The sequence below is a fragment of the Vicugna pacos genome, chromosome 11 (genome assembly GCF_048564905.1).
Source record: "Vicugna pacos chromosome 11, VicPac4, whole genome shotgun sequence".
Lineage (NCBI taxonomy): Eukaryota > Metazoa > Chordata > Mammalia > Artiodactyla > Camelidae > Vicugna > Vicugna pacos.
The window spans coordinates 64,162,209-64,176,406 of NC_132997.1; the positions used below are offsets into that span (position 1 = coordinate 64,162,209).

At 34.7% G+C, this 14,198-nt stretch overlaps 1 protein-coding gene across 1 annotated transcript in view; it reads left to right on the top strand.

Moving 5' to 3' along the window:
* The window catches only part of LOC102539006 (protocadherin-15), a 379,801-nt gene extending 365,884 nt beyond the window's left edge, over positions 1-13,917 (top strand). Inside the window, exons 28-30 of the mRNA XM_072971518.1 lie at positions 4,783-5,001; positions 8,278-8,430; positions 12,283-13,917. Coding sequence (XP_072827619.1) covers positions 4,783-5,001; positions 8,278-8,430; positions 12,283-13,810 — 1,900 coding nt within the window. The 3' untranslated portion in view covers positions 13,811-13,917. The remainder of the gene's footprint in view (positions 1-4,782; positions 5,002-8,277; positions 8,431-12,282) is intronic.
* Positions 13,918-14,198: the final 281 nt, after the last annotated feature.

A 14,198-nucleotide genomic window follows, 5' to 3' on the forward strand; every position in this document is an offset into this window, starting at 1 on the left:
GTCAGCTTTTCTTCTCCTCCTTCCCTTGACTTCCATTCTCTCCTTCGTATTTGTGGAATTTCTTGGGTGTAAGAGAGATCCCTGCCCGTCCCTAACCAGTAGCAGACCTCTGCCCTGTACTGCAGGGTCCTAGGTCCAAGACAGCTCCTGCTCCTCCCAGATGGGTAGTGGATTCTTGCTTATAATGCTACCCCAGAAGCAGTGGACCTTTCCTTGAGCCCTAGGGATGGGAGTACTTTCTCCCTCTCTTTCTATGGCATTTGCTTTGTATGCGACACAGGTCCAGAGAACTGCAGAGTGTCCCAGCCTTAGCTGATTACTTCCTATATCCCTGCAGAAGAGGATTTCTCTGGTCTCCTGCCCTGTCCCTAATCTATCTTTTGGAAGTCCATGGAAGAGTTTGTGAGTGAGTAAAAACCCCTACTTGTGTTTGTGGGGCTCTTACTCTAACCTTCCATGCTGATACACACTTAGGTTTGTAAAATGTATTAAAATTTTAGCTGATTTATTTTGTTTGCAGTTAGGGCTGCAACTTTCACTTCATTCTGAAAAGGTGAATTGACACATGGTCTCATCCCATTGCTGGAGGAAATTGTCACTCTTTGGAACTTGGCTTCTTGCTTGCAAAAAAATTATAATTTTGGTGTCATATGACCTTCCTGTCCTTAGGGAGGATGCCACATTCTCTTGTTGCTTTCTGCAGCCTAAGCAGAAACAGAACATACTATTTTAAAATTAAATTAAATTAAATTAAAAACTAAGGAAGTACAGTTTTAGTTTTTATACTTATCTTACATGTCCAGTCTACTTAGTCTGTCCAGATGGTAAATGAGAGATAAAGAAGGTAGGGAAAGCTGGTATATTCCACAAACTGTACAGTGTTTAAAATCATATACTTTAAAAGAAATCTAACTACTAAGCTCTGATAAAACTTCTTTCACCTTCCTAAGTCCAGAAAAAAATTCAGAATACTGAAAATTCAAATAATTGGAAAATGAAAATTAGAATCTATTTAAAATAATTGTGGAACTGTAGAGAGTAAATAGTGGCCCACCCCTCGTTTCCTTTATTAAGCAGAGCAACCTTATCCAAGTGAAATGGATGTGGGCAGATGTGTTAACCACTGCCTGCTCTGTAAACCTGTTTCAGGGACCCAGATTGTCTACCGACCAGGGAAATAGTTGCCCCTCCACCATTTAGGTATGGATTTTTGTCAAGTACAGAATGCATTCCCCTGCTCACCCTCCCCTTTATTTCTACATCCATATGTACATTGGAACAGTGAAATCATCAAGGTAAATGGCAGGGTGGACTGGTGGTTACATGTTGTTCTTTGAAAGTTGTGCTCCACACAAGTAAATGGAGGCAGAGAAACGCGTTTTCACGTGCTCCATCAGCTGAGTGAGTCAGGAGACGTGGGACCGGTTTATGAATTTACCACATCTCAGGAAAACAGAGCAGTAATCAATTAATGTTGGCTAAATACTGGAAAGGGATTTGTTCACCTCCCCCTTGGAAGTGAAAATGATTTTCATCCAGCAGCTAGTAGACTGCCGATGAGAATAAAGAGAAAATCACATTTCTTTATTGATGTTGAATCTGACAGATTTCTTTCTTTTCTAAAATAAGCAGGGATAAAAACAGGCTCAGTAATAAATAGTGAAACACAAAATAAAGGAAACAACACCTTGATGACTCAGAGATCGACTGTATGTATCGCTGGAAATATTCTTTTCCAGAAACCACTGGCAAACAGTTCAACATTTTTAGTAGTAAATAAGACCGTAAGGGATAGTGAAATGGTGTGTGTGTTTTACATGCCCTGAATTCTTCCCTGTTTCTGATCAAAAATGCTCCACAAAAGAATAGTGAGAACTGACCCTCTCCAGGCTGGCTATGGGCCTCGACGAAGTGCTGTCCCCTCAGGCCATTCGGAACCTCTGCTCACCCTGGCTAGGTGTGGGTTAGCTCACATTCCAGAGAACGTCAATTAGATTTCATCTTCAAGGATTGACATGGATGTTAGCAGACAGTAGAGTTCTTAGTCCTGAAAGCAGAAAAAATATAAAACAAAGGCCTGAAGTTTCTTGGGGCTAATTTTTCCACCTTAGGAAAATAATCTCCTAAAATCCACTATCTGGATTCCACCTTGCCTAAAATGAAAAAGCATCTTAAAAATGAATTGGTAAAATGAAGTATAAACATAAGAAGCTCATAGCATATTAAGGAAAAAACAGAAATCACAAGAGAAGTCAACATGTATTTAGAGGACAATTAAGATACAACCGGATAATTGCATGGATCTCTAAAGTAAAAATTGTAATAGTTCTCACAGGAACAAAACCTGAAAATATAATTAAAAGATTTAATTATGTTAACAGGCAGAATCAATGAAAATGTTGTCATGTGTCCTCAAAAAGTACCTGAGTATGTCTTAAAACTATTGAAATAGAATAAAAATGACTTAAATAGAAAGGAACACAAATTAGATAAGGCTTACACATTCCACCTGCATGACAAAATGCCAAAAGTCAATGGAATCCAATCCACGGTGTTTTAAGGAAAAATGTTATCACTCAAGAATTTTTTACCCAGGCAAGTTGTTTCACAGGTATACAGCAAAAAGGAAAGATATTCTAGATGAGATATGGGTTCAGAAGCGATCAACACTTCGAGTAAACAATTACTTATGACAGTTACCTAAATTAAGAAATAAACCAAATAAATATCTAAATACTGGGGTTGCTGTACTGTAAAGAGACTCATCTCCCTTTAGGAGGTTTGGATATAGAATCCAGTAGAATTGTGATCTGTGGATCCACAAGATAAGAGTAATTTTCCCCTGCAGTTAATGATCTCCCTCTAATTCTCAGCCTTCCCAGTTTCTAATGACATGTATGTATTTTTGTGACCCAACTCTTAATCTGCACTTCATTTGGAGTTTCTTACTTTATCTGATATACAATTCAAAAAGTTCTACTATTCTGTTCCAATCTGGTACTTGGAACAATGGATGAACCTTAATTGTACTTCTTAACATACCTAAAAAAAAAGGCCCAGGAAAACTGCGATAAAAAGCACATTTTCAAAAGCGTATTTGTATAAAAAAAAAAAAAAAGAAAACCACAAAAAAACCCTCAAAGCATCCCACCTGCCTTGTGTTATAGTATGAAAACTTGACTAAAAGAGGTGTAGCTTTAAAATCAAATTGAATTATCTGAGCCAGTAGATTTCTTAAATTGGAAGATTAATAAACTCTTCAGTGGAATTCATATCTGACATCAGGCATCTCTGTTTTTCTTTCTATATGAAAGCTATGAACAGTGTATTCAGCTAGATTTAAAGTCATCACAATCACTGGAAAAATTAGAATGAAATGTTGAAAGGAATAAAATAGTCAATAAGATGCACATGCATGGCATTCATTGGTTGTTATTTGAATGTAAAATTTGGAGTCATTTAATTTTTTTTCTTTCACATTTCTTTTTTCTACATTTTCATCATAGTGTGGTGTCTCATATTAAGACATATTTCTATAATAATATTTTTACTTTGTATATGCTGTATAATTGCAAGTATAGAAAATTATTAATAACAACAAAAAAAGATAAGACTTGAGAATACCTAAATGTTAGCAGTGGCTGCTTTGCATGTGGGCCTTTGAGTAATTCTGCCTTTTGGACTGTCCAAAAAGATTAGACTTGAGAATACCTAAATGTTAGCAGTGGCTGCTTTGCATGTGGGCCTTTGAGTAATTCTGCCTTTTGGACTGTTCTGTGTTTTCCAATTCTCTATAAGAAGCTTCGCCTTTATAGATAAATGTCTTTAAAAATTCAAAAAGAAAACAACCTAAGACATACTGTGGCTTTGTGGTATTCAGGACACAATTATATCAATATTGTAGGATTTGTAAAGGATTATTCAAATGTTCCTGAGGAATTTTGAAAAATAAAATTACCTGCTAATTACAGCATGAAATATATAACACAATTGCTCACTCTAACAAAATGAAGTAACAATCTTTAATTCTCCTCTCCAACACAATGCCCATAGTTGGAATTGCATTATATAGAGAAAGGGTTTGCATGAACTCCTAGAATAAATCAACCACTGATTTCTGTCATCCTAAGAGCACTGATTTACCACCTGCATCATTTCTTTAGTTTTCTCTTTCTAGGAAGAAAAAAAAAAGTCTTTAAATTTGTTTGCTCTTTGCCCATAAAAATGTTTTGGTTTGAGATCTAAGAGTGTCAACATGTAAGATGGTGTGATGAAATACATATATTCTGAGTCTGAAGCCTTGAGTTGGTGTCTAAGATTTGTTTCTATAACTTCAGCATTGTGGTCTGCAGTAAATCAGTATTAATGTTCTATTTCACAGGATTATTCTGAGAACTGAAGGAGACAGGATGCAGGAATATATTTTTAAACTATGCTATATAATTTAGACATATTTTATTCTGCCTGAATAACTTAATAATGTAAATAATCTCAACATAGTGATATAAAGTTCAATGACATTGGTAATTATTTTCCCCAAGTCTGTAAGCATATTAAGCCAGGGGCATTTTTATTAATATCTTGAATATGTGCATACAGAGGTGTTACTCTGCTTTATTGCTCTTGCTTTTTATGTATGCTTTTCTTATTTATAGTAAGACTTCTGACTCAGCATAGGTTGTAATTAAAGAAAATATTAAGGAGATTACAAAAAATATTTTGTTTACAAAAAGGCCTTTCTCTGTTAACATCATTGATTTTACTGTTTATCTAACAATAAAGATTTTTGGATGGCAAACTGCTCGATATCAATAAAGACTTTCAGCCGCATTATGGGGAAGGAGGACGCATTCTGGAGATCCGGACTCCAGAGGCAGTGACCAGCATTAAAAAGCGGGGAGAAAGTCTAGGCTATACAGAAGGGGCCTTGCTGGCCCTGGCCTTCATCATCATCCTCTGCTGTATCCCTGCCATCTTGGTGGTCTTGGTCAGCTACAGACAGTAAGTATTCATAGATGCTGAATAGGGATCGTTCCTCAAGAAGGCGTTATCAGAAAACTGTGTCTGGTACATGGCTCTGTAGTTGTACGATAGTGTGCAGCCATTCTGGGAGTACTGTATTTTCCTTGTTCCAAATGACCTTCCTTTATGGGAAAACAATATAAGCTTTCAAAACATTTTTCACAGATTGCTCAGTGTTCTGGGCTCCTAATACATTCCTATCCAGTAGGAATATTAGGTTACCTCCTATAGCTTTGTTTATGCTCGGCATCAGGTTAAGAACCTTGGGAGAGAAGGCACTAGGGGAAGAGGCAGTGGAATGTCCTGTGCATACACCTGAGTTCCAGAAGAAGGTCTGTAACCTAACTGGATTGTCATGGTAGGTTTTTATCCATATTGTTAAATTTACCTCCATGCAGATGATCAAGGTGTTCGCAAAATCATCTAAAAATCACAGCACACCCGGGTAATTTTCCACATGGTTTCTTCTTTCCTGGGTAGCCTTGCTAGAGCCTTTGTAACATCCAACAGCAAATTTTGACCATACAGGTCAAATTTTTTCTGGTTCCTCCAGGCAAACACACCCACTTAAAATATCTGTATTTTTCTTGTTTAGGCTTCAAAGAAGTCAAGTAATTTTTAGCTAATTGTAAACATCTATACTTAACATAGTCTAGTAGGCTATTCTTTATGTGACACTAGGCATGGAGAACCTTTGTGATAGAGGGCTGTACATCTTAAGTATGTCCCTGTTGGCGATGATTGGTGAAAAAATTGTGTAACAGGTTAAGAAGAGAGGTAGCCCTCAGGGTGGCACAAAATGAAAATAAATAATAGACAGGAGTCATAAATCATATGAATTACGTGACATAACAAACAGTAAGAAGAAATAACGGTAGAACTACTATTCATCATTTAAAATACCTACAGGGAAAGTCCCAAAATAGTCCTTTTATATTCTTAAACTATTATCTTTGTTCTCTAACACTGAGAATTTTCATCTGAATTACATAAGGTAAGGTAATTCCAACCTGAAAGCTGAAAAGTATGCTCTGCATGAGGATACTATAGGAATATTTATCATCACAAAGGAATGTGAAGTTGCAAATATAATATTTAGGTTGATCTATTGGAATTCAATGGATGCTTAATAAATCAATTCATATGCCAAATCTAAAGCCTCTGAACACACTTAATACTCGACAAATGTTTTAAATTTTAAGCCATCAAACCAATATTAATTTTCCTGTTAAATATAACCTGTATTACAGTCATTCTTTTTCATTCAGCTGTTTCCCAGAGGAGCTTTATTGTATCCTGCAGGCAGTAAAAGCAGCGAGAGAACTTCTTATATTTGGCACACAATGCAGTGATCAAAACTGAAGCACCCTGGATGCTATACTCAGTCGTCTGAATTTTTTTTAAATTAAGATGCTTAATATTTAAACATTACAAAGATGCATTATTTAATTATTTTTAGTTGAGTAATCAGCTTGACACTCTAGGAATCAATTAAGTCACCACTTGGTAAAGATTAACAGAAGAAACAAAATGTGTTTCACACCATTCATGTTTCAAAGTAAAATTCAAGTATTTAAAAATCTAACTTTTGTACCCTCGTATTCTGCTTGTAAATAGATTGGAATGAATGGTTATTCTTTCATATTAAGATGTGTCTTTGAAATTCGCCATGCATTGAAAACTAAGAGGCAAATGTGAAAAAAAAAAAGTGTCATAAATTCATTGCCCAGGAGTGGCACCTTCCAGTTCTCGCTTCTGCTTCAAAGTGAGACCAAGAGCATTATCGGGGCTTGCTGCCTGACTGCACTTCTTTAATATTCTTCAAGCGCAGCAAACCAAGAAGCCAATTATAAAGATCAGATCATCTTTAATATTCCATTTCTCTGTCAGAGTTGAAATTCACATATTCATGTTTTAATCCAGTTTTTCTTACTCCATTTGGCCCATTTCTTTGTTTTCCTGCAATGAATGTTTTGAACAGCTTGTAGGACTGTGACATTAATAATAAAGTGTTCACTATTTTCACTTTCTGAATTGAAATACTTGGTTTTCCTAATAGGTCATTAAGTCTAGGTCATTATGAGTTAAACCAGTAAATTATTCATATTTTAGAATAAGTCAGATGTTAAAATATTATGAATGCCATATTTCTCATGTAGCTTTCTCTTTTTTTCTTACTCATTGCTTTCTCAAACAGGTTTAAAGTGTAAGTATAATTACTAATATTTTGCATATGATTTCATGTAATGGGGAAAGAAAAACTCCAGATAATACTGATAAGGTAGTCTGCCTGCCCAGAACCAATAATTTGTTCTGTTTATTTGTCTGCTTTGTATTTTCAAGAAATTTATACTTTCTAGTTCTAATTCCTTTCTGGTTTTGTGTATATAGAACAGAGCTGATTTTATATAACTGGATACAAGTGGAAGAAATGTGAAAAAGACAGTTTGCCCTGATAGCTTCCACCCTTTGAGATCTTGGTTTTGAGGAAGGAATTAACAATGTGTCCAAGAAAGTAAAAAAAAAAAAAAAAGCAATCTAGCTCTAATGCAAGAATCACAGGCATTCTTAGCAATCCACAGGAAATAAAAGCTAACCAAATCTTCCTCCTAAATGTGCACACCTACACAGTCTTTGTAAACTAATGTCAAAAATGTTTAAAATCACTTTGTTTTGGGGGGGATTTTTGTTTTGTTTTGTTTTGTAGGGACGGTATATTAGGTATATTTACTTATTTATTTTAATGGAGGTACTGGGGACTGAACCTACGACCCTTGTGCATGCTAACATGCACTACAGCACAGAGCTATAACCTTCCCTTCTAAAATCACTTTTAAATAAAATAAGTTTTCTTTAAATACATGGAAGATGAATAATAAAGGAAAATTATGTATCTTCTGTATGCCTCACATTATGAAAGAGATCCATTAAACAATTACCAATTACCAAATTGTATAAATATTTTGCCTTTCTCCCTTTAATATTATCATTTAATTTAATTTGCAAATATTTCTACCGAATTCTACCCGTTTTTCAAGTAGTCAGTATTTTAAAAAACTAAGGGGAATGGGTTTTACATAAAAGATACTCCGGGGATGCTTTCACAATTATATCAGTTAATAAGTTCAAGTATTTGGTAAAAGAATTTTTAGGTGGGTTCCTCTGATAACTGGTCCTTAATATTAAAAGGTAGCCTAATGATAAGTATATGATTTCTAAAATGAAGTTTACAAAAACATCCTTACTTTAACAAAGACGTCAAGCTGAGTGCACCAAGACAGCCCGAATCCAGTCCGCCTTACCTGCAGCTAAACCAGCAGCGCCTGCCCCAGCACCAGTGGCCATGCCGCCGCCGCCCCCACCACCTCCGGGTGCTCATCTCTATGAAGAACTTGGGGACAGCACAATGTAAGTAGATCTTTCAGGGGCTTTTAGAAGTAAATGGGTTTTGATGGATGCTGTGTGGTGAGTATTTAATTTGAAATTTCCTTGAGTGGAAATATAGTTTACAGCCTGCTTGGATTAGTACATTTCTTAAACAGAAAATTGTTAACATGAGAACCTAGGAAAAGTTAATTTGAGAAGTAATAACCAAAAAATAAAAACAAAACAAACAAAAGAACATTAAAAAAAAACTAACAGGAAAGAAGTATTTAGTTTGAGGAGACATTTGCAAATGAAGAGCTTGACTATTCTATTTAATCTCTCAAGCTTCAGAATCAGTCATTTTCCCCCCAAATAAAATACTGATTCTGAAAATTTTTTTTCTCATAAGAAATGAGAAAAATAAAGCACAATCATAAAATAGTAACTTCTGATTTAATATCAAAAGCCAGCTCCTATTTGGTAATCAAAAACCAATTCTATGGTCTAAAATAATAGACTTTTCTAAGGTACTGTTTTAAGACATTATAAAATATGATAATTAAAATCTGAATGAAAATAAAGAATTAACGTTAAATATCCAACCACTTGAGAATATTCTTTTCATTATATTCCTCTCAAAGGAGACTGCTCTTAGAGCTTAGTATTTCTCTTATACTATTTGGAATCTCTAAGCAATATTAAATCATCATTTTTGAAAAAGACTTTAAAATTATTGTTAAAGGTCTTCATAGCTTTATAGTTTCTGTAATGATGCTACTCTCAAAACCTGATTCCTTTGAGAGATATTTAATTTGTCTATATTTTAAAAATTCAAGAGTAACTATAATAGGACATAAAATGTGAAACTAACAAGGATATAAAATTTAGAATATGACTAAATTAAATCCAGGAAAACTTTTATTAACTGGAATTTGGTGGAGTTGAGGGACTAAAACACATTATACTGTGTTACATTTGTAGCATTTACTAGTAGGAATAAAGCAAGCTTCAAAAATTATGAAATTTATCTTTTAATATGAAAACGTTTTAAACATGTATCAATATTAGTTGCCATATTAATACTGTTATACAAGTTACATTAATATAGTTTTTAAAATATTAAAACTGACTTTAATATATATTTTAATGCTAAAATTGAATTCAAAAGAACTTAAGGCTTAAAATGCTATTTCTAGAGTAATAATATAATACAGGATTCATGCTTTAAATATTTTTTTCATTTTTTATAAGTTGAAAATGATGTTCTCTTTTTGAATTATTGGTGAATGTAGGAATTGAGCCAATAAGATTTGATTTTCTTTGATTATGTCAACCACCTCTAACAAAAAATGTTTGAAACTAAAAAAAATGTATGTGTAAAGTTGAGTATGTTTTATTTGAAATTAGTGAGGGATATATATTCACTTTTATTTAACAAAAGCAGGTATACTATTACATCATAGAAATCAATATAGTTTGGTGATAATTTTCAAATAGCAACATTTAGGAACTATTTTTATTTGAAAAATATGATAGAGGATTTGGCAATTTTAATATATATTTATTGAGGTATTTAAAGTTCTACATATTTAACTATCTTTAACAAATGTTTAACTTACCTATTGAAAAACTTTTTATAAGGATTCTAATCATAAATTACTAGAAAATAAGCTATCTCCAAATGAATTATCAATTTTTTTTTCAACTCAAAGGTCATTTTGAAAAAAAGCTTCATGAAGTAACTGATAACTTCATGTAGATTGACTCTGTATTAGTAATCACAGTACTTCTATATTGCTTCCAAAACATGCTTATATCTTCTTTATAAATCAGTATGGACTAACTTTTTAGGTAGGCCATAGAAGCAATTCTTAGAACCTTGTTTAAAATTTCTGTTTTAGAATTAAAGTCATCCGTATTTAATAGAGGTGAATTTTACCTATGTATAGGAAATAGATAGCTAGTTGTAGTTTTCTGTGATAGGACAACTAAATAAATGTCATCTGATTTTATCTAAAGCATTATTAAAATTATTGTTGTGAATAAATACAAAGAAAAGAAAAAATACATGCATTTTGGGGGGATATACATATTAAGTGTTTAAAGAAAGTTCCTATTAGTATTTTCATAATCATCTCAAATTAACTATAGTTAAAACTTTTTTTTTCTATCACATGTTTTCTCTTTCTCACCTGTGGATACATAGGCATAAGTAAGTAAATAATATCATTCTAATACAAGGGCATTAGAAAAAAAAAGATGCAATAGAATAGCTTAAATGCTGTTTTATCCTATGTATAGTAATCTTCATTTTTTACTCTACAGTCATTGACTTTTAAAAAGAAAGTTATATCCTCTGTACCACATTCCCTTTTGATACCATGAAATTGCATGAATTTAAACAAATGTTCCCACTAACATTACCTGTGCCAACCAAAAGGAATTTCAAAAATCTCCTTGTTTTTAATTTGTTAAAAATATTTATGGATATCGTTCAATCAAAGGTGATGTGGTATAATTGTATAGATAGTTCTTTACAAGAAAAATAAAACCAACGATAGATCTACCCAGAAACATTGCTATATACTTTCAACCCTGTTTTTTAAATGACTTTTCAAGATTTTGAAAAGTGGTTGCTGTTTCTTTAATACAAATTCTGTCCACTTTCTGAATTATTCAGGAGGTCCTAACCACCTATGAGACTTCTTTGTTGCAGTTTGTGTTTTTGCCAAATGACACAATAATGACTTTGGTTTTATATATAATTTTATTGCCTCACTTCTCATCCTAGTTTTTCAGTGTGACTGTTTAATTTTTCAAAATATTTCCCTTTTATTTCATTTCTGCTATGTGGGTAAATATTAAACAATAATGAAAATAAATCTGTTACTCTGTTTGAGCTTGAGAGCAAAGTCTAATGAGATGCTACTTAAAACCACAAGTCCTCCATTCTTCCTAGGGGAAGGGCCCTACTGCTTTCTTTAGAGACACTGATTTGTGCTCTTTGACTTGTTCAGTTCTATTGATGACTCACAGGACCTATGACTCAGTATCCATGTCTGAGACAATCTTTCAGTGATATCAAAACTGTTACAATAATAGATCTTTTCATTAAAGTGAGTCTTGGTCTAAAATTTTATCTAGATCATGTTCAGAAAAAAATACCAACAGCTCCTTTTCTTATTTGTAATATGTATAATGTTTTCAAATATATTTAGCATAAAATTGAAATGGAAGGAAATAATCTCTGTCAAGATTCTTAAGTTCAGTTTCTCAGCTGTGATTTTGAACTATATGAGAGAAATTCTTCTGTCTGTCCTTGGGGACTTTAATTCTCTTAATCTAAGGGATAGAAAAATCTCTTTCTGTATTATTTTGCAAGGTTTATCTCAGAGAGGAGAGTGCTTTTAGCTCCAGGACAGAATTACTAAGATGAGAGATAATGTGCAGTACTGAATCAGATACAGCTAAGGATCCTATTTCCCAAAACAGTCAGCCCTGAGCATCTTCAACCAAGGCAAACGGTACAAAACCACCAGCCAAAATGCTGGGCTGCAGTTTAGAGAATTGTGATTTATACACGAGAGACCTGTTATGTATGGTTATGGATACTTCGCTGTATCAAACTAATTAAAAAAAAGAAAAAAGTCAGTGTACCGAATGAGACTTTTTTTTTTTTTAATGAAAATTTCTCATGCTACTCACAGCTCTCAAGCTCTTCCTTCCCTGCCTTTGTGAGAACAGGAACATGACAGTGATGTCTTGCTTCAGTAGATTAGTGTTATTTGGCCTTTTATATTTTGAAGTAGATATGAGAACCATAAAAACATCTTTCTCATGAAAGCTATGTCACAGCCTGTTTCCTTACATTTCATTATCTTCTTTTCTTTCAAGTCTTTTCCTTCTCTACCATTTCCAACAAAGCAGGGAACATAAATCAGTCTCAGAAGACAGGAAACACCAGCACTTTCCTTCCAGTACTATTGAGACTCACGAGCAGGCTCGTGTAGATGGATCTCTTAAGAACAGCTGGCCCAAGTCTGCAAGAGAATTCACACTGATACCTGATGAGGATACCTTAAGTACCCACAATACCCTTTATAAGGAAAATATAAATCAAAGAGCAACAAATTCAGACTTTTCACTGAGAACAGATTTTGTAGAGTCATTTTTACCCAAAACACAAGCCAAGAATGAGTTTCTGAGGGGCCCGAGAGAAAAGATTCTGAGGATGTGGAATCGGCCAGTCTGCATACCTAGGAGACCAATGTGGGAGCTTCCCAAAAGATCAGAAACCATAGCTTTAAACCAATGGCAAAGCAACAGGCAGAAAGCTGACCATGAAAGCACCAGGACTAACCCAAACAAAAGAGGGAACAGTAATCCCTTACTCACTGCTGAAGATACAGATTTAACAGAGAAAGAGGAAATAAGGCAAAGTGAATCACCGAGTAGACGAGGAACAGAACAGTTGCTGTCTCTGTCTTCAGACTCTTCACTTTCCTCTCCTTGGTCTCACTCCTCATTCTCCACTTTGCCAACTGTTTCGAGAACTGTAGAACTCAAATCTGAACCTAATGTCACCGTTTCTCCTGCTGACTGTTCCTTGGAATTTTCTCCTTCAATGCCTTGCATTTTAGATCCTGCGCTCTTTGGGAGAGAAGTACCCACTGGTACGATGACTGTCCAAGCCAAGAGGAAAATTTTCGAAAATCTTCCCCATCCACTAAAAATCTGTCCTCCTCCTCCTCCTCCTTCTTCTCCTCCTCCTCCTCCTCCCTCCTTTTCTCCTTCTCCTCCTCCTTCTTCTCCTTCACCTCCTCCCCCTTCTCCTCCTCCTCCTCCTCTCCCTCCTCCTCCTCCTCCTCTTAGCCTTACTCCTTTTGCTCTTTCCTGTCTTCCTCCTTCTCCTCCTTCTAATCCTCTTCCCTGTTCTCGGTCTCCACTTCTCCCTCCTCCTCCCTCTGCTTCTCCTCTACCTTTTCTACCTTCACTTCCCTCTCTTCCTCCACCATCTCCTCCTTTTTCTTTTCCACTGCCTCCTTCAACTTCAGTTCCATCCACTAAGTGTGTGTGTGCACCAGCGATTAAATGCACTGTCAGCGTGACACCAGCCGAGGAAGTGAAGTCCACTATGATACAGCTATCGACAGCAACAACAGTGTGTCATGCAGATCCTCAAAGGGAACCAAAAGGCATCCTCAAGCATATCAAAAACTTAGCAGAACTTGAAAAGTCAGTAGCTAACATGTACAGTCAAATAGAAAAAAATTATCCACCAGCACAACTCTCAAAACTTCAAATGAGTTGCCCTTCAGAGACAACAAATATGGAAATGACACCTGAACCAAACCAGGAGAATGTGCACAATATTGTTGGAGGAATTGAAAAACAGTCTCACAGTCAGTCTACTTCTCTGTGATGGTGCATTTCCTGTTTTAACTGGACAACTCTTTTGTTGACCATAACCTTTGAGTGGAATCAAATTTGAACATTAAAGAAGATTCCATTCTTTTACCCCAAACTCAATGCAATGCTGTTTTTTGATTCATTCTTAATTTAAAAGATTATTAATCTCATCATTACTAACTCATATTATAGATTTACCTTAATTTTCTTAACTACGAAATAGCATTATTTGTCTACATTTTTTTAAAAAGTAAGTAATTTCAATCTATTTTTCAGTGGGAGTATGTGGGCATGAAAGTTAGATATCCAGCCTAAACCCGTGGTTTGTTTATCACGTTAAGTAAGTTTCACGTTTATTTTTTGATCAGAGTTTTCTATGAGTGCTCCAGGAAAACAGCTGA